The sequence below is a fragment of the Neomonachus schauinslandi genome, chromosome 7 (genome assembly GCF_002201575.2).
Source record: "Neomonachus schauinslandi chromosome 7, ASM220157v2, whole genome shotgun sequence".
NCBI lineage: Eukaryota > Metazoa > Chordata > Mammalia > Carnivora > Phocidae > Neomonachus > Neomonachus schauinslandi.
This window is the reverse complement of record NC_058409.1, coordinates 122,756,626-122,783,505: the sequence shown is the minus strand read 5'-3', so window position 1 is coordinate 122,783,505 and position 26,880 is coordinate 122,756,626. Positions and strand designations below refer to the sequence as shown.

Below are 26,880 nucleotides of genomic sequence, written 5' to 3'. Positions count from 1 at the left end.
GCCTGCTTCTCCCTCTGCCTGCCGCTCCGCCCTGCTTGTGCTCTCTCTGTCTCTCTGTCCCTCTCTGAAAAATAAGTAAATAAAATCTTTAAAAAAAAAAAAAAGAAACACATCAGAAGTCTTTGCTCTCAGTACTTTTCTATGCTGTTTTCATGGATGCTGTTAATATAAAAAATGATGGTGACAATAACAGTGTTATAACAGTTATGGTTACTACACTCTTTTTTATTCAATCCTTACAATGAAAGCATGAGTGAATTATTTATTTCACTTATATTAGCAAAAGCACCCAGTACAAGTATTCAGTATATTCTCATTTCCCCCATGCCTCTACAGATGAGGAGATGAAGGCTCAGAAAGGTACAATGACTTGCTTGAGTGTACTTAGCTAGTCAGCAGATTGGTTGGGCTCGCATCCCAGATCTTTGTCATCAAAGTCAGTGCTCTTTTAAGGTAACATGGCAGTGGTTTACATTTTTGTATCTTTTCACAATTTCGCAGAGAATCTAGGTAAATTATTCTCTTTGCTAACCCTCCAGAAAGCTGTCTTACTTTTCAAACCCAAGAAATGAGGGTTGAACAAACTACATGCCAACTTTTTGGGAGAAGGGTCTTAAGTTATATATATATATGTATATATATATATATTTAAAGATTTTATTTATTTGACAGAGGCACAGCGAGAGAGGGGACACAAGCAGGGGCAGAGGGAGAGGGAGAAGCAGGCTCCCCAATGAGCAGGGAGCCTGATGCGGAACTCGATCCCAGAACCCTGGGATCATGACCTGAGCCGAAGGCAGACGCTTAACGACTGAGCCACCCAAGCGCCCTATATATATATTTTTTCAAGATTTTATTCATTTATTTGACAGAGAGAGACACAGCGAGAGAGGGAACACAAGCAAGGGGAGTGGGAGAGGGAGAAGGAGGCTTCCCGCCAAGCAGGGAGCCCAATGCTGGGCTCAATCCAAAGACCCTGGGATCATGACCTGAGCCTAAGGCAGACACTTAATGACTGAGCCACCCAGGCACCCCGAGTTATATTTTTTCATTTGCATGTTCTTAAGTTCCCTTAATTACTTTGGGGGGAAAATAACTATAAGTTAAATAAAATATTTTTGTTCCTCATATTGTGCTAAATATTATATAGTAGATGTTGAGAAAATAATTGTTGACTCTTGACTGATTTCATTTTTTACATTATGTGCAAAGGTGTAATTTTTCCTTAGTAAGTTAATAAATATTGCAAGAGTATTTGTAATTGAAATATAAATACTAGTCTGCCACCTTGACTTTCTAACATTAAAATTTAAATATGTCTTCCACTGGTCAATATATTGCCTTTTGCCAAATTCATTCAGATATATTCATTCAAGGAATTCAGAACAAGAAATTAAAAATAAAATCACAATGATATATTTTTTGAATAACAAATTCTCTGTGCTTAAAAGAATGATAATTCCCAGGAAGTACCATAAGAAAATGCTGGAGAGAATGAAAATTGATTCAGTCTTTCTGAAGAGAAATTTGTCAAGACAAGTCAAAACCTTATCCGAAGAAAATTAACATGTATGTACACAGAGAATTCCTCACATCTTTCTTGCAGAATTTTTAATAATGAAAGGCAGTAAATTACCTAAGTATTTAACAAAGTGGAATTAATGGAATAAATTAGGGTGCATAATAGAATTCTTTTCGCTTATTAAAAAAATTTTCAAAAAATGAACTACTTAATGACAGGAAAATGACTCATTGATGAGTGAAAAGGTTACCTATGTGTACTTCATAATCAAATATTCACATTCTAATCTATTCAACCACTTTATAAAGTAAATTATTATTATCTTTATTTGGCAGATGAGTAAAATCAAGTTAAAGAATCTAAATAACCTACCTGAAGACCATACAGTTTGTTCAATACATACATATGTGTGCACACACATATATGCTAAAATATAAGAAAAATGTTCGTAATGACCATGCCTGGGAATGGATTTGGGGTGATTTTTATTTGCATTTAGCTGGCTTATCTCTAGCAGATATCCTACAATTTATGGAGCCAGCGTGGGTCAGATACTGAACAGCAGAATCTCATCTTAGCTAATGGTCTCAATCTTAGTATCAGCTACAGGCAGGCTGCTTTACTTGCTCAAAGCCAGGGGATCCAGCCTGGCAGAGTATCAGGGATTGTCTCCCTCGATGGTAAACAACATTTGGGCATTATCTTACTCTAACATCTCAATACTCAACATCACTTACACCTAACAGTGCCCTTACTGGTAGTTAATAAAACCTTTGGTTTTTCATCATTGGGCACCTGGCAACTTTTTTTCCCCGTTACTTTCCATTCCATTTCCATTTCCATTACTATGGGAACTAATTTACTTGTACTGTTACCTTCTGCCTGAGTCATGTGAGTACTCAGTCTGCTCCAGTCTTCTGGGTCTCAGCCCATGTGGGAAACCTAACCTTTTTTCTGGTTTGATCCCTGCCAGATCTCTCTCTTTTGTGCCTGGATCTTGTATTTGAGGTCAAGCATTCCTGCTGCCGGGAAAAGCTAAGTCTGTGCTCCCATCCTGTTACCTTGGAGACTGACTCATGTCCAGAATGGGAATGTGCTGTTGGACTGGTTGTTTTGACTTACGAGCCCTGTGTTTTTCCATTTCTCACTGGTTCCTTTCCAGTGATCTCAAAGCCTTCTGAATTTCAGCATTCAGTATAAGCACTGGGCTGTGTATTCCACTGGACTCCTAGGAGCCAGTCTTGACAACAGTCCCTTTGGTAACTTAGTAAGATTGTTGACATAATTTGTAATACCATTACACATAATGGTAAAGAAAAATGAGGAGGTTTGAAGCATATATCAGTACAAATGTCTTGGGACATATACCAATTGATTACTATAGATTTTGGTGTTAATCTGTAAATTTCCATATAAAATTTAGGTCTTATATTAAACTGTAAACAACCAAAATGAATGGCTGAAGTTTGTTTTTTTGTTTTTTGTTTTTTGCCAGTGGTGCAGGTTACAATGAAATTAAACAATTTAGCAATTGCAGCGATCTAGAAATATAGTAGGATAATTCTCTATCACTGTAATCTGTTACTTACCTGAATTAAAAACACTTTGATGCTATAGTCTTCTAAATCAGTAGCTGTTATTCGCAAATTTTTGTGGTTCGCTCTTTGAATCTCCATTTGAGCCCAGAGTTTGCTATTGAGGATCAGCCTCAGGCTGCCTTGATTGCGCATAACTAAAATGGGAAGGTGAATATATAAGACTACAGAACAGTTGATTACTTGACCTTCTGGGGAATTTGCCATTTTTGAAAGCAAAGTAAATCTTTCAGTGGTTTTTCAGACTGTATTTTCACTATTACATTGTAATTTGGCTTGATTATAAGTTGGTTTTCAAATTGAGCTTTATTATGTTGGAGGACTAATTTTAGCTTAAAAGCCGGAATTATTTTTTTTTACTATAATATTAAAAAATGATTAAAATTTTAGAACTCCTTTGAGGATCTAGTGGTCTGAAGAATATTTATCCAAGAATTGTTTACAATGGAGAAAACTTGGCTTTAGGCATTCAAAAAATGAAATTAGCTAAATTAGTTTAAAAATGACATGGCTATTCAAGATAATACTATGAACCCATTAAGAACTGGGAAGAAAGATAACTACTGATGTGGAAAGGTGATCATGGTATACTACATAAAATGTACAATCAGGTTACCCAGCAATGTAAACACCATGCATCACAAATTTTGGCAGGCAGTGGAAAGACTGGCATTGAACAAGAGTAGAAAACAACTAGCACCTGCCTTGGGAATAATATTTGGTTGGGTTACTTAGAAACCTGTTTGCCAGTTATAGAACTGAAGACACGGTTCCTATTCTTTTAGTGTGAGTTCTAGTCCTCGCTGGTTTCTTGAGCTTGATATCTGAAGCTCAATAAACATCCGTATACATGGATCCAACTTCTACCAGTAGTCCCCTCCACAGCTTTGCCTGCCCAGTGTTGACCAGTAAACCTACTGGCCCTGCCCAGGGCTCTCACTTTCAGTTTGGGCCTCTGAACAATGCCCAGTGTGTCTTTTCAGATGCCAAAAACTTTCTGAGTGTTTCAGTTTGATTGACTCCAGATTCTCACCATCACTCTGGATGTCAGTAACCACACACAGGATTCAGTAACCACACACCTTTATTTCCTAGGAATCTGACCCTTCATCCCAACCCACATGCCATGTTTAGAATGCCAAGAATAAACAACAGGGCAGATATTCTCTTTTAGAAAAACTATTTTTCCTTCAAAAATGATGTCATCCTATGTATGGCCTTTAAATAATACGGAGATTACTGTTGAGGTGTGTGCTGGGCTTGCTCATAGGTGCTTAAGTGCATTATCTCACTGAATTCTCACAATTGCTCAGTAAGTCATGGAGTACTATTCTCCCCATTTGAAACTGATGTAACTAGGGCAGGGAGAGATTAAGTACTTCGTCCAAGGTCACTAGTCAGTGATAGAGGCAGAACCAGAGGCTGCTCTAAACAGGAAGCTGCTATAGTACATTAGAAACAACATTGTTTTCAACAGACTGATTTGTTGACTCTTTGATAGCACATTGCCAGAAAATGATGTGTACCTACTGGTAATTTTACTCTGAGAAAGAGTGGGTTGCTTTACAAAATGATTCCTTACTTAGTCTTGACTGGAATGTTCCACAATCACTGCTCGCTGTGTCATTCAGCCTCAAAGCTCCTCTGCCCCTTTCAATCCAGGACTGTGTTGTTTTGTTGAATATAAAAAGCTTGCAGTTGATCTAAAGGACAATTTTTTTAAATGTCAAATATATAAAAAAAATTTTTTTGAAGTGATTCCTTTCCTATGCTGTAATACTTTTCTTTGTCTGACTTTACCAGAATAACCTCTCTTAATGATTTGTAAACCAGCTTTAAAAATTTAACTTTTAAAACACGCAATTTTTGAATAGGTCAAATATCAAAAAGCAAAAAAGATGTACAAAATGGAAAGTCCTTCCCAACCCTACTTCTCCATCTGTCAATTTCTACCCCCTGCAACAGGTGATCGCTGTTGCTAATATTTTGTTTATCCTTCTAGAGATATTTGTATGTATATACATGCCGATACATATGTCCCTTATTTTTTCTATAAATGGTAGAATACCATACTTTCTGCATCAGATTTTTCACTTAACAATATATTTATATGTACCAACTTTTAAATGAAATTTAATGTTATTTGAGCTATGTGACTTATGTGAAAGTAAAGGATTAGTGAAACTATTTGCATGCTTAAAATTTTTTGAGGAATACGGCAACTAGGATGTGGTACTACAGAGCACCGTACTATAATTTAATGCTTACCAGAATTAAATATTACTGTGTACAAGAATCACCCAGATGACTTGTTAAAAATATAGCATGCCAGGACCTCACCCCTAGCAATTATTTCACTTAACCTCGGTTTAAGATGATCTGAGAGTTATGCTTAGAAGCACACTTGTATAGTAAATGTATCAGTAAATCATGGGAGAAGAGAAGAGAAATGGAGAGATTTGGGGGTAAAAGCAGATGGAGAAGGAGAAAGGGAAATCTGCACCTTGTTGAAAAACCATTATGTCATAGTAATTACATTTCATGTGCCTCGGCTGATAGACCACTCAACATTCAAATCCTATGTATGATACTGTATATTATATCTGTGAAAGTCTTGCTTTATATGAAATCCAAAACTTACATAAAAGAACTTTTCAAAGAAAGACAGAATTTTTTTATTATCTTGAACTGAAATCTATTCATCTTATCATTTAAAAATGTCCAGGGTAAGTAGAAATTTTCATAGGATGATAGCACTGATTATAAAAGTAGGCATGAAAAGTATAAAAATTAGGTCTGAATTTTAAGACAGGATGCCTGGCTGTCTTCTTTCTAAAAGACTAATGTGAATGCTTGTAAACCCAATAATCCATCTTCCTGAAAATTATACATACTAACGTATGAATACAACAAACTATTGGCTTAGTCTTTGGAAGCCCCTCACAGTTTTATTGAAGCAGCTCCGTCCTAATGAAAACTATACTTCTGCCTTTATTTTTAAAGGGGTTCCTGCTTATAGAAACTTGACTTCATGTACAGACGTGCTGCCAGAAAGAGCAACGTGTGGTATACAGACCTTTAACACATTATGCTCTGCTTCTTCCCCTGTTACAACATCAATTTTCTCCAGCAAGCATTTGGGTGATGGCTTAGAAGAGAAAGCAGCAGCTGATTCAATTAGGGATATATTTTTAATAGAGTCTGTGCCTAAGAAAAAAATAGGGGGGAAAAGATACATAAAAGACCCCCTTTTTCTCTACTGTAAAAGCTCTTTATTGTCCCCATTAATATACAGGTCTCCTAAGCTTTTTATAACAATGAGTGTTTCCCGGGGCGCCCAGGTGGCTCAGTCTGTTGAGTGTCTGTCTTTGGCTCAGGTCATGATCTCGGGGTCCTGGGATCGAGCCCCACCTTGGGCTCCCTGCTCAGCGGGGAGCCTGCTTCTCCTCTGCCCCTCCCCTCTGCTTGTGCGTGAGTACGCGCGCGTGCACTCTCTCTCTCAAATAAACAAAATCTTTGAAAAACAAAACAAAAATAATGAGTGTTTCCCAAAAAGTGAAACTACTCGAGTTTAGATAAATCTCTTTAATGATTTCTCATGTGCTCAAGTAAAAAATGTTTAAGCTTATGTATCATACAACCATATTTGTATGCTTTAATCTTTACCAAAAAGTTTTAAAGCACTGCGTTATTGTTTTTGTATTTTATGGATACTAAACAAATGACATGGGAAAACAGGAAATACACTAGTTGAATCTTTTTTTTTTTTTTACAAATGACATAATTCTTACTTGAATTTGGAGAGTTGACAGGAAATTCTAGAGTGGATTTGAATGGTTTTTCCCTGGTGTTTGAGTCATTTTCGAGTTGAGGTTGGGTGAGATGTTGAGTATCCTGGGTGAGGCAAAAAGATGTATTACAGAATTGTATCCCTATATATTTGCTGTAAGCCAAAAGTTACCTTTCTTTCATCTACTTCAACACGGCAAACTCTACCGCGATGTTTTTGTTTTGGGTTCCCAATGTGCTCTACGGGGAAATCCTTCCTATCACATCACAGGACCTTGGCCCTGATCCTCAGGAAGCGTAATCTGCTTACCACCAGCCTACTTCAGGTGGGATCTCATTCCAGGGACAAGGGGAGAAGGTTTAGAGACCCAAAAGGAGGTAGCAGCTGTTCCGTGCTACCACCAGACCACCCTGATGCCTCAAAGGAGTTGCAACTCTCATCTCTGTTTCAAGGTATTTCAGTATTCCCAGTGCCTCACTCTCTATCCAAAATAATCATACAAGTTACCCAGAGAACCCACTCACTGCCTCAGAGCTCATCTTAATTTTTCCTCTAAGACAATTTCTGCCAAAAATCGCTTTTAAGGCAGCACACCTGGGGCCCTGCCCAGGTGCTGTAACCAAGGCCTGTGAAGAAAGAGCGAGTAACTGCTGGGCCATTTATGATCCCGGAGATCCCCCGCAGAACAGAGGGATTCTAACAGTACTTCAGAACTGGGTTTTCTGTCTTTTCCTTTATGAACTCAAAACTCTTCCACATTATTTAACTGGATATTTTAAGATATTCTGCTAAAATTGGTAGAGATGAGTGTGATTATTTCCATTTTAAGAAAATGAACAGGAAGGCACAGAAAGTTTCATGACTCTCGGGAACAGCGCATGGTCAGCACACGAGTCAGGAGGGCATTCTGACCCCCAGATCACAAGGTCACGGGATTATAGGATTAAGCAGAGGACACATACAAGTGATCGCTACAGCTCCTGCTGGCCTAGGATGTTATCATCTTAAAGAGACAGGAAGCTCAGTTTTCCTTTGCAAACCAGATTGAAAGTGCGCACAGGAAATGTATTCCGGTACCTCCTCAAAGCAAAGTTCTAATCCCAACTGTAGTTCATTTGCTCAGGTATGTCTCTGTCTCCCCTTAGATTATAAGCACCTCTAGAGCACAGTGTCTCCCTTTCGCTTTGCATAACCACTCACCCAGGTGTTTTTCAATCCTGGCTGTACATTCAAATCACCTGACACCTAGCCTCACCCACAGAGACTCTGATCTAATCGGTTTGGGGAAATGCTCAGGCATACTGAATCCTTTAGAGATTCACGAGATGATTGTTAATACATAGCCAAACTTGAGACCAACGCCAGAGCTTTAGACATCATAAGAACACAAAACATGTTTGTTAAGTTGAATTGGGTGTTAAAGTTGATCCTGTGAAGCTTGGAAAGTATTTTATTTATGTTTGTGACATCTTACAGAAGCTGTGGTTAATGTAGTGCCAAATTTAGGACTAAACAATATGGAAGAAATGTGCCTAAATGTATCGCCTAGAACTTCACTCTGGAAGTTGGTCCATTCTGGTTCAGATCCAAAGATGTGGATCAACAGCTTTAGAACTGTGGAGTTACCCTTCATCTTGAGAGTGACAGAGGGTGCCCCTAAGCTAAAAAGCTATGACACTACTCTTGGAATTTGGGTTTAGCCTGAGGGGGGTGTAGAATAAACCAAGTCTTAAAAGGGATTGATTTGTGAAAGCCCTAAAAAACTTGGAATAGACAGACCTCATGAGTTGGTCCTTTGTTATTCTGAGCCTCTATGCAGGTTTTAAAATCTGTGTAGCCTCCTCTGGATCCTTGATGTAACTAGTAGTCCTAATGCATGCTAGCTGTGGAGGGCAGAGGGGCAACCACCTCATGCAGGAGGACGCCCAATACTAAATAGGGATGCTGGTAAAACTCCTTAGGGGTTTCCACTTGGCAAGTATGTTTCCCTAGGCAAGTAAAGTACTATGATTTTCCTCTTAAAGCCTGCAAAAAAAAAAAAAAGTTATGATAATGTTTTTCACTATAAAAGCTTGAAGGGGAGGGTTGTGGTTAACAAGAAAAAATTGGCAAATGATTTTAAGTGCATCTTGTTATGAAAGATGCTATCGAAAACCTGATATTAAAATATCATTACCAGTTAAGCTCATCTATTTTAGATAATTCTGGGATTTCCTTGGGTACCTTGGGTGTAACACATGTCAAAGAACTATTTAATATTTCTCATCAGTAATAATGTCATAATTATACAATTCCCTTCCTCTGTGGGTTCCTGCCTATTATTCTAACAACTAGAACTTGCTTCCCAGGAGAATCTTTCTGGTTAAAGAAGGAAAACGTGCCTTCGAACTCAGGAGTTAAAGTATGCTCCAATTTAACATTGTTTTAATTAATATGCCTCCAGAAACTCAAAGTGACATCTTTTATAATTCTTTATAATGCCAAAATTCTTACCAAAACTCTTTCTACCATGTTTTCTCCAAACACAAAATCAGAACTGCAGCTTTTAAAAGAATACTTATCTTCATTTGGTTGACATCTAAGGAAAAGAAATGAACATTTGCGATTTGAAATATATGGATAAAGCCATGATAGATCTTAGCACATGAAATAACCGGAAGATTTAACAGATTTATGTAAAGCACAAAAATAGCTAACTCTTGTTCATCTGCAGCCACTGAGAAATGAAGGAAAAATTGAGGTACTCCTGGGGATGATATTTAAAATAGTTGACAGCTGTGACAGCACAAATTGAGACCAGTCCAAACACATGTCATGCCCATCACTGTTCAGGCTGTGTGATCAACCAGGGGCTGGCCCAGACCTTATCTGCTTGCTTTTCCAGCACAGCCTCTCCAATCTCCCATTTCTTCTGTCCTCTTCCCCAATTGGCCAATGCTCCCAGCTACCAGAGGTCTCCGGAGCAAAAGCACAGCCAATCTATCTTGTCAGTTATACTTGAGTGGGCTTTTGTTTAATTTGGGTTTTTTTCCTCCTGGAACTTTTTTGTTGTTGTTGCTAAAAGTGTTTTGCATGATGAGAAACTCAAAGATATGCAGCTGTCTATCTGTAGGCCAATGTGCTCTGGGGTCCCCACTGTACCCCCAGTGTGCACCATAGGTAAGAGCTGTGGTACTCACATGGGCCCTAATCATGTGAGTCTGGTTGTATCTATGGCTCAGTTTAATCTTCCCTCAGATCAAACATGCCTTCATTGCTGGTGATACCGGTAAATACTAACTTTCATTTTGTACATTTATACTGTTTTCTTTGTTGTCTATCCAATGTATGTCAATAAATAAGGAATAACACCCAAAATAATGAAAAATGGCAGTGGCGGGGGCGGGGGGGGGGGGAAGAACACCACAGAAGGGGAAGGCTAATCTATCAGCCAGATAATTAATTCCTAACTAAAAATTTAACTGTATGTTTTTGAAATATTCTCACCCAAGTCAACAAAGCAATGGAGATAATCCAATATTAATATGATAATCTTTAAATATTAGAGACGTTTTGAAAAACATTGTAAACTTGTGTCCTTTATAAAATCTCAAATAGAAACCTTAGCAATTTGGGGTACCTGGGTGGCTCAGTCAGTTAAGTGTCTGCCTTTGGCTCAGCTCATGATCCCAGGGTCTTGGGTTCAAGCCCCACATCGGGCTCCCTGCTCAGTGGAGAGTCTGCCTCTCCCTCTCCATCTGCCTCTCCTCCAGCTCATGTTCTCTCTCTCTCAGATAAATAAATAAAATCTTAAAAAAAAGAAATCTTAGCAATTTGTCTGTGCAATATCAGAAAGCTATTTTCCATAAATGATTATAATGATAAAAGAAAGCAAGAATAAAAGGATATATTTTCTATGTCTTCATCATTAACTTACCCTACTGATGTAACACCTAAACAATTCTGGTTAGTAGTCAGCTGGACTGAAATTCTGGCACTTGGTAAATTTTCACTTAGCAAAGAAGAGTTCCCCTCAGAAATCTGAAAGAAAGGCAATCCATCAGAAAGTTCCTTTCAATTGCCTTAAGGGAGGAGCATCCGACGAGGAAACATAGTTACAGTTAAATGTGTTGAAAAGTTACTATGTTCAAGTACTTCCCCAAGCATTTTTTGTACATTACCTCATTTACTCCTCACAACATCTCTATATAGGTTGTATGTCTGTCATCCACATTTTATAGTTTACAGATGAGTAAACTGACCTAATGAGTTTAAATAACTTGGCCAGGTATGGGCAACCAGGAATGGGCTGACCTCAGAGCCAGGGTTTGTCTGACATCAGGGACTATACCCTTTGCCATCATATTTAGAAATCGCACCTCCTTTTGTTACTTTTATCTTTTTAGCCACATGGAGTTAATTCTCATTTTTAGCTTCGTAGATATATCCTTCAGGACTATTTAATCCCGAAAACACCCTAAGAGCTTCACCAGCATGGTCATTAAACATTAGAGGAAATCCCATTCATCTCTTCATCTAAAAATTTTTGACTGGTGACTTAATCAACTAGTTACTCTGTCTGATGTATATGCAAATGTACATTACCTGATTAATGTATAAATGAAGACGTGAGCAATTTTAGAACTGGAAGGAGCCCTTAAATGATCGGATCTAGTATCTCCAATGTTTTATGAACACCTCCCTTCCCCCAGCAGGGGTTTGCAAAGATGTTGCAAGGAGTTCATATCTTTAAAGGTAGTTGGAGTCTGTTTCCACTTCAATTTTATACCAATCAATAAAAATAATTTTGAGCATTTTTCCCTTTATAACAGAATTTGAGAGCTGAGAAGTATGTATGAAGAGAATATATGTTGTTGGTTAGCAGAGATCAAAGTGCATGCTCATGATTCAGTCAGATGATTTATCTCTTAGCCAAAATGGTAGTTTTTACTCCTTTGTACTTAAAACAGTTTTTATTAGGCATATATTATTTAAATTATACATAATAAGTGACCATTGATTAATGACAATGAATAAAAATTGCTCTGATTTTATATACAAGTCATTAAGGAACATGAAAATAATAGTTCTATGAAATTCACCTAGAGATAATTTTCCCTACATCTATAAGTTTCATTATTTTGTCAGAGTTCTTACATTGCATTTTATATAGTATGTCTTTAACTCTTCAAAGGTCATTGTTAGAGAAAATTCAATAATGGGCACATACAGTTAAGCTGTTCACTAAATAGGAAAAAGTACTTTCATATGTTTGATAGATTTATTCAAGAAGAAATGCTTACAAATAATTACCTGAAAATTTCTCTTATTCTTTATCATTTAGAAGGAAAATGCAAGAAAAATATTAATAAATTTTATTTTTAAAATACATAATGCAATATTTCAATAAGCCATGCCAAAGAAGAAATGTTGATTTACTTTTTATATCATAACATGTAACAAAAAATTTAATCTATAATTTATAGTACATCCTGTTCCAAAATCATATGCAACATAATAACATTTTAGAAATTAGTCAACACATCCATACTTTTTCTTACATACCTTAACACAAATTAAACAACATGCATCACTTATTAAATGGATAAAAGTGAGAATTTATGTAATATGGTTATGATTACTAGGTTATATTTAAACAAAAACATTTAATAATCTCCTGATTTGAAATTTAAAATATGTTTTACTTAAAAATCACGCCATATGCCATGCAGAAATAATGAAATGATTTTTAAAATTCATAATGAGTCTCATGAGATCGTATCTTACAAAAATGTTTGGAATTACAAAAACGTTGTCAAATGCTGACCAAGTTCAACTCTCTCACTTCACTGTTAAAAAGAGAAGATTGGGTGCTTTGTCCAAGAATGTAAACCTAAGTTAAATATGGACAGAGGTAGGATTAGTACCAATCTGATTTTTTTTTTCATTGCATTGATGAAATGACTGGTATTTTTAATTTCCATGTGTCCCTGTCTTCATGTTCAGTATGGAAAAACAAAACAAAACAGGTGACCAACCCTCCACAGTCCAGCTGGAAACAAATGAACGATGGAATTACTCTGAAAATCTTGGGTGCCATTCCTCTCAAGTATTGGCTTCTGGAAGACACGGCAACAGAATATCCCCAAACCCATATCTGCATGGCTTGAGCAAAATGACAATCAGTCTCCCTAGAAAGGCCCACAGTGAGGGATTCAGCCACCCACAACCATTGGAAGGGAGACTTCTTCTCTGTCTTCAGAAGCTTCCCCAGTCCTCCCAATTCCCAGCTCCGTGCAGGTAGTCCTCTGCTCCTGTTATCCATGAAGATGGGTCTGGATGGATCCCCGGTGTGACCTAAACTGGCAAAGCCACACTGGGATGTCGACCAGCTGGGGATGCAGAAAACTTCTGTTCCTTTTTTGACTTGTGGTTCCTGGTCCTGGCCATCTCATTGCTCCCCCTGTTCTCATGTGGGGTCAGTGTACTAGAACAGGAGCCCAGAGGTTTCTACCAAAAGGGCCTCAACTTTACAGCTTAGGAGAAACCACAAAACTAGTTCCTAGGAACAACTCTCCAATTTAAGAGGACAACTTTCATTAGCTCACCGAGGGCTGTTTGCTATCTATAGTCTGCTTCAGCAACAGAACAAAAGTCAGGCAGCCCCTAACTCGGAATGTAGAGCCCACAATAATCTACTAAATGAAAGATGGAAACTTGATGTCAATCCCACCATAGGAGGTTTTCTTACCTTATTTTTTGTTTTTTCCTTAGTCTTGCAGGATTCCAAGGTATTGTGTCCAAATGTTTTTCTTACTTTTTCACACCTTTGAGCTTGAGGTGGCTGCAAAATAGCAGGCCTTAGGACATGTTCAGAATGTTTCACAGGACCTTAAAAGAACAGAATTAAAGAGTCAATATATCTTTAGTGAAATACTTCTTCCTCCATATTTTTGACTAATTTAATGTTTGTTTTCTAAAGTTATCATTAAATGAGGGATTAATGTTAACTGATCAATGTCAAAATAGCCAGTGAATTGCTTAATGCTTACTTCTGCCCTCACCTTTACCCAATACCTATTCATTTTGGCCATGGGACTTGGCTTACCAAATTTGTTTTTTCACGTTTTGTCACTTGGCCCTAACTCCAGACCCCAACACACACACACAACAAATTCAAATATAAACGTAAAATGTAAAATTTCAGAGGCTCTTGTAATAAACTACATACCTTGATCTGTACTGTTCATATCCACATTCCTTTGCACAAGAGTTGATGTCATAAAAACATTGTGTTTCTTCACTGTAAGAAAAAATATTTAGCACATTTTAAATCAAAGAGTCCGTTTCTACAGAATCCGGGTTTTAACAGTCCTGTACCAAACTCACCAGTAGATGTCGCTGTTGGCACTAACAACTGTAGGCTGTGCCTTGTGCTAAAAATGGATGATGGCAGCGAGTTTTGCCACATAGTTCTGTTTACTTTCAGAAATATAAATGAAAGTTGGTCCACTAATAGAACAGGCACTTTTTTTTTAGAATCACGAAAATGAGTACTGAAATGAATACATATTATAAAATCTGATGGTAGTGAACCCTCTGTGTGCATTAATATGTATTTCTTATAAAATGTTACGAAACTATTAGCAAATTCTGCCACTCTCCCCAATCTAGTGATACCTAGAGAGAGATGACTGTCATGCTAGGGGATTTTTCTATCAAGTGTGTTGGTGGCATAAGACTATGGTGGTGGCTGCAAGTATAGGATTATTATACATTTCAAAGAGATCACCCATCTCTTGCTTGCAAATTGCAGAAACAGCAACCTTTGAGCATTTGATTAATGGAAATGAGAAGAGAATAAGAACTGCTTCTTCCAAGTATTAAAACATATTATAAATGTTGGGGTAAATTGCTTCTCTAATTCAAAGTTCAATTAAATGCTTTATGACCTTTATTATTAAATACCAGTAACAAATGGGCCATATCAAATTGTACTATTTTTCTCCATTCCAATACCACCAACATTCCGCACAACATAAAATGGAATGGTACTTACTCATATCAATGTTCCTTTATTTAATCTTTTTGTATGTGTATGTCTAATTTAAAATAATTGAAACAGTTATTCAGATAACTTACATCCAACCCTCCACTTTAGGCACAAATACAATAAAACAAATTCTCTAGGATTAGGGCCCCTATTCCTCTTAATGTCTGTAACTTGTCAGTCAGGTTTAAAAGGGGTCTATTGAGCTTGAAAGTATTTCTTCTGTATCTGAAAGGTATCTGACATATATGTTGCTCAGTCATGTTTGGAATTATTAATAAGAATAAAAATACATTAGTTTGAAAACCCTGTGGGTCCCAGGTAGAGAGGGATCATTTAAAAGGAAGTGAATAGTTTGTATTTTTTATTTCTTAGTGGCAAGCTTAACTTGGAAAAGGCAGCTGGTTGTTCAAGAGAAACAAAAACAAAAAGAATATAAAATTGTAATTTTAATGTAATGTTCCAACCATTTCAAAGATTTTATGATAAGATAGATTTACTTAGCAAAGCACTATAAATTTCAAATAAAAAGAAGTAATGTTTTAGTGAAAAGGTTAAGTAATCATATTCTAAAAAAATAAATGAAAATAAAAGGAATCATATTCTAAACCTTAGAATATTCACTTAAAGCATAAACTTTAGAATAAGAATTTAAAGTATAGCTGTAGGGACACCTGGGTGGTTCAGTCGTTAAGTGTCTGCCTTCAGCTCAGGTTATGATCCCAGGGTGCTGGGATCGAGCCCCGCATCGGGCTCCCTGCTCTGCGGGAAGCCTGCTTCTCCCTCTCCCGCTCCCCCTACTTGTGTTCACTCTCTTGCTGTGTCTCTGTCAAATAAATAAATAAAATCTTTTAAATAAAATAAAGTATAGCTGTATATTTTGAGTACTGTATATATTATAAACTGTACAGATGAATAATAATGAGTAAAATAAAGCAAGTTATCCTATGGAGCTGCCTTATATAACATATTGCTATCATAAACATGAATTCCTTAAAAACATCATCAAATTCAAAATTTCTGCCAAAAATAAACAGATGCACTGTCTGGATTTGTGGAGTTGGAATTCATAAGGCATTCTTCTAATCATACTTTGCCTCTATTTTATTTGCCACTAAAATGCCGGCATTTTATAGTAGCTGAGTAAGAAAGCACACCATCAATGAGAATGAATTTGAAAAGTCAGAAAGCACACCATCAATGAGAATGAATTTGAAAAGTCAGAGTGTCAGGCTCGAGGTTCTGGAAGCAGTTGTTTTTTTTTTTTTTTTTAAAGATTTTATTTATTTATTTGACAGAGAGAGACACAGTGAGAGAGGAGCACAGGCAGGGGGAGTGGAGGTGGGAGAGGCAGGCTTCCCGCCGAGCGGGGAGCCGGATGCGGGGCTCGATCCCAGGACCCTGGGATCATGACCTGAGCTGAAGGCAGACGCTTAACCATCTGAGCCACCCAGGCGCCCCTGGAAGCAGTTTATTACCTGGCCCAGAAGGGGGGAAGGTCAGGAGGTTGGTGAAGGATGATGATCTCATTCGATTCTGGAACAAGGTTGATGCTAGAAGCAAATTGCAAACTGAAGTCAGTGAGGAAGTGGTTTTTTGTGTTTCTTTTGATTTGGACTTTTGCTGTTTCAGAAAAATTTCTGTATCACTAATTTAGAAAAGGTTTTGTATTTTTTTTAATCAATAGAAATAAAATGGGCTTGTGGTGAGAATTACAAATTAATTTCTATTCGATTCAATAAATACTGGAGTGCTCACCGTGTGTAAGACACTCTATCAGGCAGGAAGATGACCTCAAGGAAGGCACAGTGGAGGGGATAGACATACACAGAAATAGCTTTCTTACAAGGCAGAGGACAATGCGGTCATGTATAAAAGGAATCACAGAGTGCTTTGAGTGTAGAAGAGAGGCAAACTGAGTTACTGGTTTACTCAGAATACAGTATATGATGTTCTTAAAGTGTTCTTTTCAAGGCAGACATCTATTTGTTTAAGTAGATGGTAACTTAGGGAGAAATGTCAGTTTCCCCTAATTACAAAGCTAATGCATCCTTAATGCAGACACTTTGGAAACATGACAAAATGCAGAGTGGGTGGGAAACCCCAAATTGCCTGTAATCCCATTACCTAAGATAACCATTGCTGACATTATGGCTGATGTCCTTTCCATCTTTCATCCAATGTTGATAAATTGAATTTTTAAATAGTGACTCACTGTACAATCCATCTTATAGACTGCTATTTTCATACAATAATTTATTATAAACACTCTCCGACGGGTAGACTTTTAAACATTTCCATTTGAAAAGTTTCTCAGTAATTTCACACTCAGAGAAAACATAACAGTGAACAGTCAACAGTCAGGTCTATACCTACCTCCTTGGGACTGAGGGTCTGTAGTATGCAAAGTAAAAGATGAAGACCGTACACGCTTTCTTAGAAAACCATTACATTCTGCAAGAAATTTAACATGATGGGTAAAATTGCTGGCAATAACAAATTATCCTCAACCCAAGATATATCTTCTGCTAACATGTTAACTCCCATCATCTGCTAACATGTTAACTCCTGAAGCCCAAGTTTAAATGTTGGGGTTAATAGCTTGGTGATTATAAAGCGATAGGCATATCATCCTCCTAAGAAACACTTAGAAACAAGTGGCTTCGGCAAGAAACTGCATATGACTTTTGAGATTGTGTAGAGAATGTGTTTGGTAGGTTGAGACCCAGGCAATGCAGAAAGAAGGGACCTTAGCTTTGCTAACGTCAGTGTTCTTGGGACCTACGTGTCATCTTTCAAAACAAAAGCCAGTTTATTTTGGTGTTTAAACACAAGCAAAACCATGAAGTTTTACCCAGTTCTTGCCACATGCCAAAATACTTGGGCCTGCTTATTTTCTTTGTCTGAAGATTGGTTTTGAAATACAGGATGTAAATCATTACCATGCTCTGCTGCCTCACATGCGGTGTCTTCTGCAGGTCTCTGGAAGGAAACAAAGCTGCCGATGAGAGCTGAGTGCTGTTTTTACGTCAGAATTCTACCCTGTCACTTTAGAAGAGAATTCTCAAAAGCCAGGTCTATTCAGCTAGGCCAGGACAAAGCCACTCACCTTTACACCTTTACTCCTAGGCATATATTCAAGACAAAGCAAAGTGTTAAGTCTTAGCGGTTTTGTATTTCAGTGACTGCAGAATCCCTTGTCAGAACTTGTTTAAAAGGAAGATTTTGAAACTGAGCTCTCAAGATCTGAAGGGGTTGGCCTGGGGTGGGGCCCAGGAAACTGACTTTTCGACCAGGGCTTGGGGGTTGAGCTTCTCTAGTGAGTTTTGTGGGTAATAGGGTAAATGACTCGCATAAGTGGGAACAAATAACAGGAAAATACTAATCAAGCTAAAGTGGGAAAGCTATTAATCTTATTGTTGGTCTTTCAAAGCAGGTGGTACTAAAGTATGATGCAGATAGGGTCCTTAAGATCCCTTTTGAATCAAGCAATGAAGTTTAGAACCTATTTTATCCCCGGTTTTAAGCGAGGTCAGTGGTGGAGACCCACGACGAGCCTCGACCCTGCTAACTTCTTTCATTCTGCCCCCTTCCAAGTCACTCCAAATAAACCCTCTAATTTTGGTAAAGATGGCATGTTATTCATAGCTTCAAGACAAGGCAGGCCTCTGGCCTCCCACTTAGGCCAAATTGCTGCCAGTAAAAACCTACTATATAAATATTCTAGAGTCACTGCTCTGCTATGTGAAGAGCAAGAGGATAAACTAAGGCAACCATGGTATCATTCAGCAGCACTAGCTTCTTTGAAACATCATTTTCTTTGTCAAAGTAAAAGTCAAAGAAAATTAGCTTGATCTTACCTTAAAAGTTTGTTCTCTCTTTGCAAAAACGAATATTGGTTGAGCAATGACAGATTTTTCTGTAAAAGAAAGAGAACAGGCAGAAAGTCAAACTCTATTCGGACATTTCTAACACCAGCTAAGAATATTTGAAGATTTTTTTGTTTCGTTTTGTATTTTTCCTGCCTTTTGATAAAATCCAAACACTTTTTACATGGACACTATAACTTGTGTATTTACAAATGATTTTAACAGTTAATTACAGAAATAAATACTTGGGGAAAGCGATAATAATGTGTTTCCATAAATAGTGAGATCATTCCATTAAAAGAACACTTTAAGTGTTTAAGGAAAACAAAGTATAATTACCTGCATTTAGAATATCATTAGGACATCATGATTAACATCTTTGCTTTTAGAATGAAAAATTCCAAGGGGTGAAAAATCTCATCTAAGAATAGTTCTTCTACTTGGGTTGGATCTCAAGGTAAAAATGGTATAGATGTATTGTGTTCCATCCTTAGAATGATCCAGAAATAATCCATATTTCCTTGATTGGAGTAGTCATATACTAAGCCATGTTTTCAATATTTAGACTAGGAATTAATCTTAGTCTTTTGTCTTTAGCCCTGCTGACCTTATTAATCTTTTATATTTTCCTATCTTAGGTAAGACAACAGAGAGAAACTCATTTACTGTAGGGTGATAACAACCTTAAATATCAGCACTCCAGAATTCTAAGGGAAAATGACATGTTTGTTAAAAGCCTGGGCCCTGAAGTTAGGTGGGCATGTGTAGCACTAATACTTGGGGAAATAATATGTTTGTACCTTTAGTTTCTTCATCTGAAAACAAAATGAAGATTATAATAGTACTTATCTCACGGAGCTTATGGGACAATTAAATGAATTTTTGGATATAATTACTTAGATTTTTACAAGACCAAAAAAAAAAAAAAAAGGAGAAAAAAATCTTTAAAGAAAGGATATTAAATATGGGGCATGCCACCAATCCCCGTTCCAAAACTCTTAGCTGACATTGCCAACTTATGACAACACTTTCTTTCTTTCTTTTTTAAATTGAAGTGTTAATGACAACTCTTTCTTAATGAGCCCAAATATGATCTCAGAATTTTTCTCATTATAGGTTTCCAGCAGCCATTATCAATATATTGTCCTGCCATACAAGCCAAGGTAATTTGCCATCCCTGGGCTGAATAAATAAAACCCTTACTGAGTTTCAAGGAACTACCAGACAATTACATTTTTTTTTATATGCCAGAAAGGGGTTCTCCAGTTCCCCATAATCTAATCCCATAAGAGAGTGTCAAAACTCTGCCAGACTACCCTTGCCAAGCTCCTGGGTCCCATGACCTTGGGTACCTTTTTTCAGTCCAGTGAGGCAAACCGTTCACTTTTTCATGCAAGTGCTTACCCCATTGTCTGCCCTTGGAGCCAAGCGAGCCCCAGCAGAATATGCACAAGAACATCTTGGCATTCCCATCCATATTAAACTATAGCTCAATTCTTGTTCCTTCTCGAACAAGCTCCTCTTCCAGCAATTACATTAGATTTAAGAAATGAGGACTCTAGTGACTTCAAAAGAAAATAGTCTTCATGAATGTTCAGGGGAATACTTATAAATTAGAATTATAAATTGGCCTCTTCTAAACTGGACTTAGGATCGTTAGGCCTAAAATAACATGATGAGGCCTAATCTTAGACAAAGGACAGGTTGACTTTCCCTTGATCAAAACATTGAGCTAAACACAGGCAAAAGCAATCTTCCAGGCAGCATTAAGGGTTACTTGCAGCTTGAAGGACATATGATAGAGTAAGTACATCACTTTTATTCATTAATTCAGTGAATATTTATTGAGCATCTTTTTTGTGCCAGCCACTGTGCTAGGATGGAGGTATACATTGTCTGATTGAAGTTACAGTAACCTCAACATAGCCACCGTCTCTCCTTGATACACGAGGTACAGGGATTGGAAAGCAGAGTCTCTCCATCCTCCTCCTCCATCTTGATTCTCCCAAGCAACTCTTTTGGCTCCAAAGACAATGCCAAAAGTAAGCACATTTATCAAGCCATCAGATCCGTAACAGTTTTCTTACTTGACCCAATAGGAAAATTTCAAAATAAAACAAGGTTCTTATGATTTTATATTTTTAAATTTAGCCTTTTTTCTTTCTGATGTATTCATTAATCAACCCATTTATTCAAAAAATGTGTATTGAGGGTTGACTGTGTAGAAGACAACTTGCAAGGCAAGAGAGGGGGCAAATGGTACAAGATGAGGCTGAAGGTGAGTGAATATAAACTTCTTTTTCTCCTCTTCTAATATGTACCATAATTTCCCCTCCCCCAATTTTACATGGGTTGTGAGGCCTTGTCCCTGCCCTGATTTCCGTATGTTTAATTGATGGTCTCTGAGAAAACTGCTTCATCTGGGGAAGTAACTGGAGGATTTTCTCAATGAATCATCTCAGAGAAGGAGGTTCAAAAGGATCTATGGAGCCAAAAGCAGATCCAGAAGAGGAGGAAAACCCTGAACCTGGAGTACCATTGACTCAGAGTCCCAGTGGGGGTGGGGGTAGGTGCCGCTAGGGGCCCCAAGTTTTTGCTACACAGTCTCTCCCACGTAGAGTCCTGCAGACTGCCTCTTTGCTGCATTGGTAGTTTAGGAAAGGTGAAAACTGAGTCGTCCACGCTGGGTAGAACCAGGCTAGTCTAGCCAGGGCCAGAAAGGTTATGGAAACAGTGTTGGCAGGAAAGAGAGTGGCAACCTGCAGAGGGGCAGGCTCTGCCAAATGGGTCACTTCTTAATTGCTACCAGGACTGGAATTATCCACTTGGACCAAGGCCCTGGCAAGTCCTGCATTTTCCTTTCCCCGTCTTCCTGGACCTATCCACATGTCTGCCACATCCTCTTCTCTAATTTCTTCTCCCTGTGCACTCTTACCCCAGGCTCCAATACTGCTCTTTATGCCCCTGCCTCTCTTACTTGTGGCCGGCTCTGGGACTGGTCAAAGCATGGATTTCCTAGCTCTGAAGTCGAATAGTCCTAGAGCTGCTTTTTGGTTTTGTTTTTGTTTTTAATTACTCTAAGCCTCAGCTTTATCACCTCTCTCTGTATATATTTTTAAAAGTTTGTCCTGAGGATTGAAGCAGTATATGCATATGGGAGCACCTAGTACAGCTCCCTCTTCAAACCTGTTTGGAACAAAGCAGAACCTCATCTGTCCATCTGTCTATCTATCCATCCATCCATTCTCCATATAAGTACACATCTCTCTCTATATCCAGATATTTACAGTATATTCCATATCTATCAATCGATCTAGCTATCCATCCATGCATAAACATATAGCAATATATCAGACTGCAGTTTGCACAGAAGACATTCACTAAAAGTCAGATTCCCTGCCCTCCTCCTCTCCCGTCCAATGTTACACGCAGGCACCCCAAGACTCATGTTAGTCTGGGGGAAATGTCTCATTGTTCCTCAAGAGTCTTTCTTTCTCCTTTCACTCATTACCTTATTCTTACCCCTAGTTTCCTTCTCACTTCTCCTCATTGAGCTCCTCTATTTCTTCTGCTTTTAATATCAGGAAGTTCCTGAATTCAGGCTGTGGCCCATACGTAGTTTTAGAGATTGTTGGTCCTCAACAAGTGGTCCAGATTGACCAGTACCATTACAGGGTGCTTGTTAGAAATGCAGACTCTCAGGCCCCACCCCAGACCTACAGAATGAGCATTTGTATTTGACATGATCCCCAGGTGATGTATATATATATAAATACATATACATCTATAGTAGTACTATAGACTACTCCCGGTTTCTATCACCCAAGACCAAATTTAGGAAGATGGCAGTGGAGACTCGTGGAGTCAGTGACTAACCCTCCAGATGTTCTGAGTAACCTGACAATTAATGAGAAAATGATTACTACTCAAACTATGTACTATGATTGTTGCGACTCAATGTAGGGTGAAGTCAAGGGCTACTCTGAAGGCTTAAAAAGAAATCCCTGTAGTAAGGATATTAAAATATTGACATTGATATTGAAATCAGTCATTCAGATATTTTGCTTGAAGCAATTAATGATTTCCTCTCTGATGCAAAAGTTGGTTTGCTGCTTTGATATGTCTGAGATCTGACGTTTTTTCCTTGAAAGATGTTCTTAGAAAATGTCTCTGTTTGAGATTATTAAATGTTAATTAAAATGTTCATTTCTGCAAGGCAAAAAATTAGGCTGAAAGCATAAACTACATCAAAAACCTTTCCATGGTACTGAGATTCTTCAACAAAAATCTGAAACACCTGAAGTTTCAACTCTAAAAATGAGATCTTCTATAGAAAAAATAGACAAATCATAGCAAGTGACCTAATCTCCATATGAGACCTTGGAAAGAGGAGACACAGAGGGTCTGAATCATAATCTTGATTTTTTTTTAAAGAAAAAACACAAACTTAACCTTATATTAAAATAATCCAAGGCAGTTTTAATAAGGGCAAGTTGCAACCCCAGAAGCTAAAGGAATCTGTGCCAATTTACAAGGGAAGCCCAAGCATGAGACATTCTGTACTTATTTCCAGCCATATACAGAGGAGCTCTATAAAAATGCAAAAGGAACGAAATAAACAACAAATCACCCATCCACCAACATATAAAAAAGTAAGTCTTTACAAGAGCAGGTGGTAGGGCCACAGACTGACATTATGAACTATGATGGGACACTCTTGGTTCTATGTTATGAGATGCTTTGCACTGCCTTGAAGATAAAATAACCAGGACCCCAGAGGAAAACAGGCAGTTTACACAGGAAGTTTCCAGGCTGATTCGCAAAGCACTAGCTCAACTTGAGACACAGGATGAATGGACCCTGCTGGAATGATTCCAGCCCTGGTCATTGCTGCTGAAGTCATAACCAATTTTGTGTACTATAAATACAAAACTGTTGTAATAAATACAGTGTATGAAGTAGAAGGGAAAAACACTCACCCTTTCAATCAACTTCTAAATTTTCTGAGCTGCTTTAAGTTCTTGTTAAAAATGAAGTTATTAACTGCCCACTCTAAGAAATCTAGCATTTGTAGTTTTGATTCATTATGAGAAGTGCACACTAGAGACAAAAAGAATCGACATTAGAATAGCACAGGAAAGCTATTGCTCTTCTTGTCAACACCATGCTGATAAAGAAGTCACTCATTTTCAAAATGGGAATCATATCAGATTAAGAAATTAGAGAAGATGAGAAAAGTCTCTTTCAATCCACTGAACACAACCGTCATCACCCAGAGTTTATCCAATGCATCCAATTTTCTGAACACATCTGCTTCTCATGCTGATAATCTTCAAGAGATCTGTTCATTGTAAGTTCTAAAGAATCTAGACTCTTTCCTCCACTGGTTTGTACATTGGTCTAGATCTAGACATGGACCAATTTTGGAAAACCAAGGCATAGAGATAATAAAAGTCTCTGGTGTGAGCAAGAAACAAGAAGACTCAGAGGTTGTGTCAAATATAAACCTTGCTACCCTTCTGGAGGTAGGACCAAGCCCTGAGAATTCTGTGCTGAATGCACCCACCCAACCTCACCTCTAAACTGTGCTGCTTAATTTATTATCCAGCTTTATGTGGTAGTGGGAGATAGCCAGTGAATTAATTTCATTTGCATTTTAGAATCTGGAGATTTATAGCAGCAGTAATTCAATTGAAGAAAAATTTTTATTTTTCAAAGTCACTTACTTCACTAATGTCTGTATAAGTAGAGAAGTGCACAGATTAAAAAACAGGTAATTTTAATTAAATCATTTTTTATAGAACATCTGGCAAAATCACTCTGTCAATCAAAACACAATGGTGAGGAAAAAAACTGGCTTTATATTCTTGAGAGTGTTCTGTAACTATCCCCCAAAATATGATGATGGTCATCATGTGCAGTGTGCTTTATATTTGGGGGTGATCAGTGACTTTTTAAATAGATATCATAGCATACTCCTTTAAATTTTACTATTATTCCAGTGTCAAAACATAACTCTTTGAGTTACTTTTTTTCATTTAAACAGAGTAGCTACCATATGATATGCTTATGCATGTCATGATTAATTAGTCTTTAACCTTTTTTGCCTCTTGAAGTGTTTAATTCAGTATGGTAGTATAAAAAGTTAGACCTTGGTGATTTCCCAAGATGCTTATTTTATGCACTGGTGTAATAGAAAAACTTACATTTGCATCATACTTCACCTATTATAAAACAGATTTAAATATATCAGGTTTTGGTGACTAAATAAAAGGCTACTAGGGGCCAGAATGCATGGTTTTAAAAATCTAAGCTTTTGGCAGAAAACGGACCTGGATTCAAATTCCATCTCCTGAATGTACTAACTATGAGCTAGGGCAGGTGTCCTCAGCTCTAAGATGGAGAGCATAAAACAGTCTTCACAGAGTTGTAAGGGTCAAGCAAGGTAGTGTAGGCAAAACGCTAAGGGCAGTGGCTGGCCCATACAAAATGCTCAATAAGTTGCTGCTCTTATTGCATTATAGGATTTTCAAAAGGTACGTTATTAAACCCTTGCGCTCAACACGAGAAAAGAATGGCTGTAAAATTACAGGATGTGCCCAAGGTCAAACAGCTAATACTTACAGCTAAAGCATGCGAGAGCAGACTCCAAGTCTCGAGCTTTTTCCTGTAAGCAAGGATCCCCCCTGGCTTCCACTGCGAGTAAAATGACTACTGGACAGCTTCCTCTCTTCTGATCGTGTGAATATGCCTGGGCTGTGATAGCTCTCCTCCTTCCGTGGTCTGGACAAGCCTCGCTGAGAGATGGTCTCAGACTCTGTCAGTCTCCCTGCACTTCTGTTTTGCCCTCTGTAAACACTGTAACATGCTTCACTTAGTCTCACCATTTTCTTATATTTTTAAAGATTTCTTTTTTTTTTTTTTAATTTATTTGACAGAGACACAGCGAGAGAGGAAACACAAGCAGAGGGAGTGGGAGAGGGAGAAGCAGGCCTCCCGCTGAGCAGGGAGCCCGATGCGGGGCTCGATCCCAGGACCCTGGGATCATGACCTGAGCTGAAGGCAGATGCTTAACGACTGAGCCACCCAGGCACCCCAGTCTCACCATTCTCTGTTCGCATTCTGACGAGAGAGGTTTTTTGAGAATGTCGGCAGACCAGTGGCTTAGTGATCCTTGCCATCTAAAATCTCCACGTCTATATATATATATATACACGTATATATACATATGTATATATACGTATATATACGTATATATACGTATATATATCTATATTCAACCACTGACAAAAATAACTCAGACGAATGTATTACTCTTGACAGAGCATACGCCCTTCTCCGTAATTTGAAGGTGCTATTTTATTTATAAAGGAAACAATTTTGTGATAAGGTCACTTGCAATCTTTGATGACTTGAATATGTTTACCAGCAACAAACGTGGGACTTCCGGATTGAGAATGCGAAAAGGGACTGTTTGTTTCTCTCTTGACACTGTTCCTTCATTTATGCCCATGGGGTAATAAAGATGTGGAATGTGTCCTAGGATGTGCTTGGTCAGCTTGGTACCATTTGGAAATACATATTTCATTTGACAGCATTTATAAATCACGTATTTTCCCTTCAGAATAACTTGCAGTGTGAAACTGCTTCCATATGTTAGAAATGGGTGTCTCAATTTTGCTGAAGGAGGGCGAAGAGAAATATCATCGAGGTTTTATGACATGCTGAAGATTAATACTGAACAGGCACATGCACAGGTTAAAAATCGTATCTTTTTATTTTAAGTAATTCTCCAGTGTTTCTGGGCTGCTAAAATTAAAGAGGTGATTTTGACACAAAGTATCATATTAGTAAGAATTAAGTCACTCGTCACACAGACTATTAATAAGTCAATATGGCTGAAGCATAGCTTCATACTTTGAATTCAGATAAATTTAAGCTTTTCCTCTTCAGTAAAGAAGCACACTATTTTTAAATTCCTCCATGGATTCCAAGGACACAGGCCGGATGGAGAAGTTTGATTGCAATTTCTTCTAATTCCAAATCTCTTTTCCTTAAACTTATGCCTCTTTGAG

At 37.8% G+C, this 26,880-nt stretch overlaps 1 protein-coding gene across 6 annotated transcripts in view; it reads right to left on the bottom strand.

Annotated features, from left to right (window-relative positions):
* The window catches only part of RANBP3L (RAN binding protein 3 like), a 43,353-nt gene that overhangs the window by 3,625 nt on the left and 12,848 nt on the right, over positions 1-26,880 (bottom strand). For 2 of the 6 annotated variants that reach the window (XM_044916956.1, XM_044916957.1), the window contains exons 2-12: positions 18,797-18,855; positions 17,879-17,918; positions 17,313-17,390; positions 14,118-14,189; positions 13,638-13,777; positions 10,824-10,927; positions 9,401-9,485; positions 6,909-7,011; positions 6,194-6,324; positions 4,700-4,820; positions 3,112-3,254 (exon numbers count right to left, since the gene is read on the bottom strand). In XM_044916956.1, the coding sequence (XP_044772891.1) occupies positions 3,112-3,254; positions 4,700-4,820; positions 6,194-6,324; positions 6,909-7,011; positions 9,401-9,485; positions 10,824-10,927; positions 13,638-13,777; positions 14,118-14,189; positions 17,313-17,390; positions 17,879-17,918; positions 18,797-18,855 (1,076 nt within the window). Of the gene's footprint in view, positions 1-3,111; positions 3,255-4,699; positions 4,821-6,193; positions 6,325-6,908; positions 7,012-9,400; positions 9,486-10,823; positions 10,928-13,637; positions 13,778-14,117; positions 14,190-16,414; positions 16,490-17,312; positions 17,391-17,878; positions 17,919-18,796; positions 18,856-26,880 lie in introns of all 6 variants that reach the window. The other 4 variants (XM_021696230.1, XM_044916955.1, XM_044916959.1 and 1 more) reach the window with 4 other exon arrangements.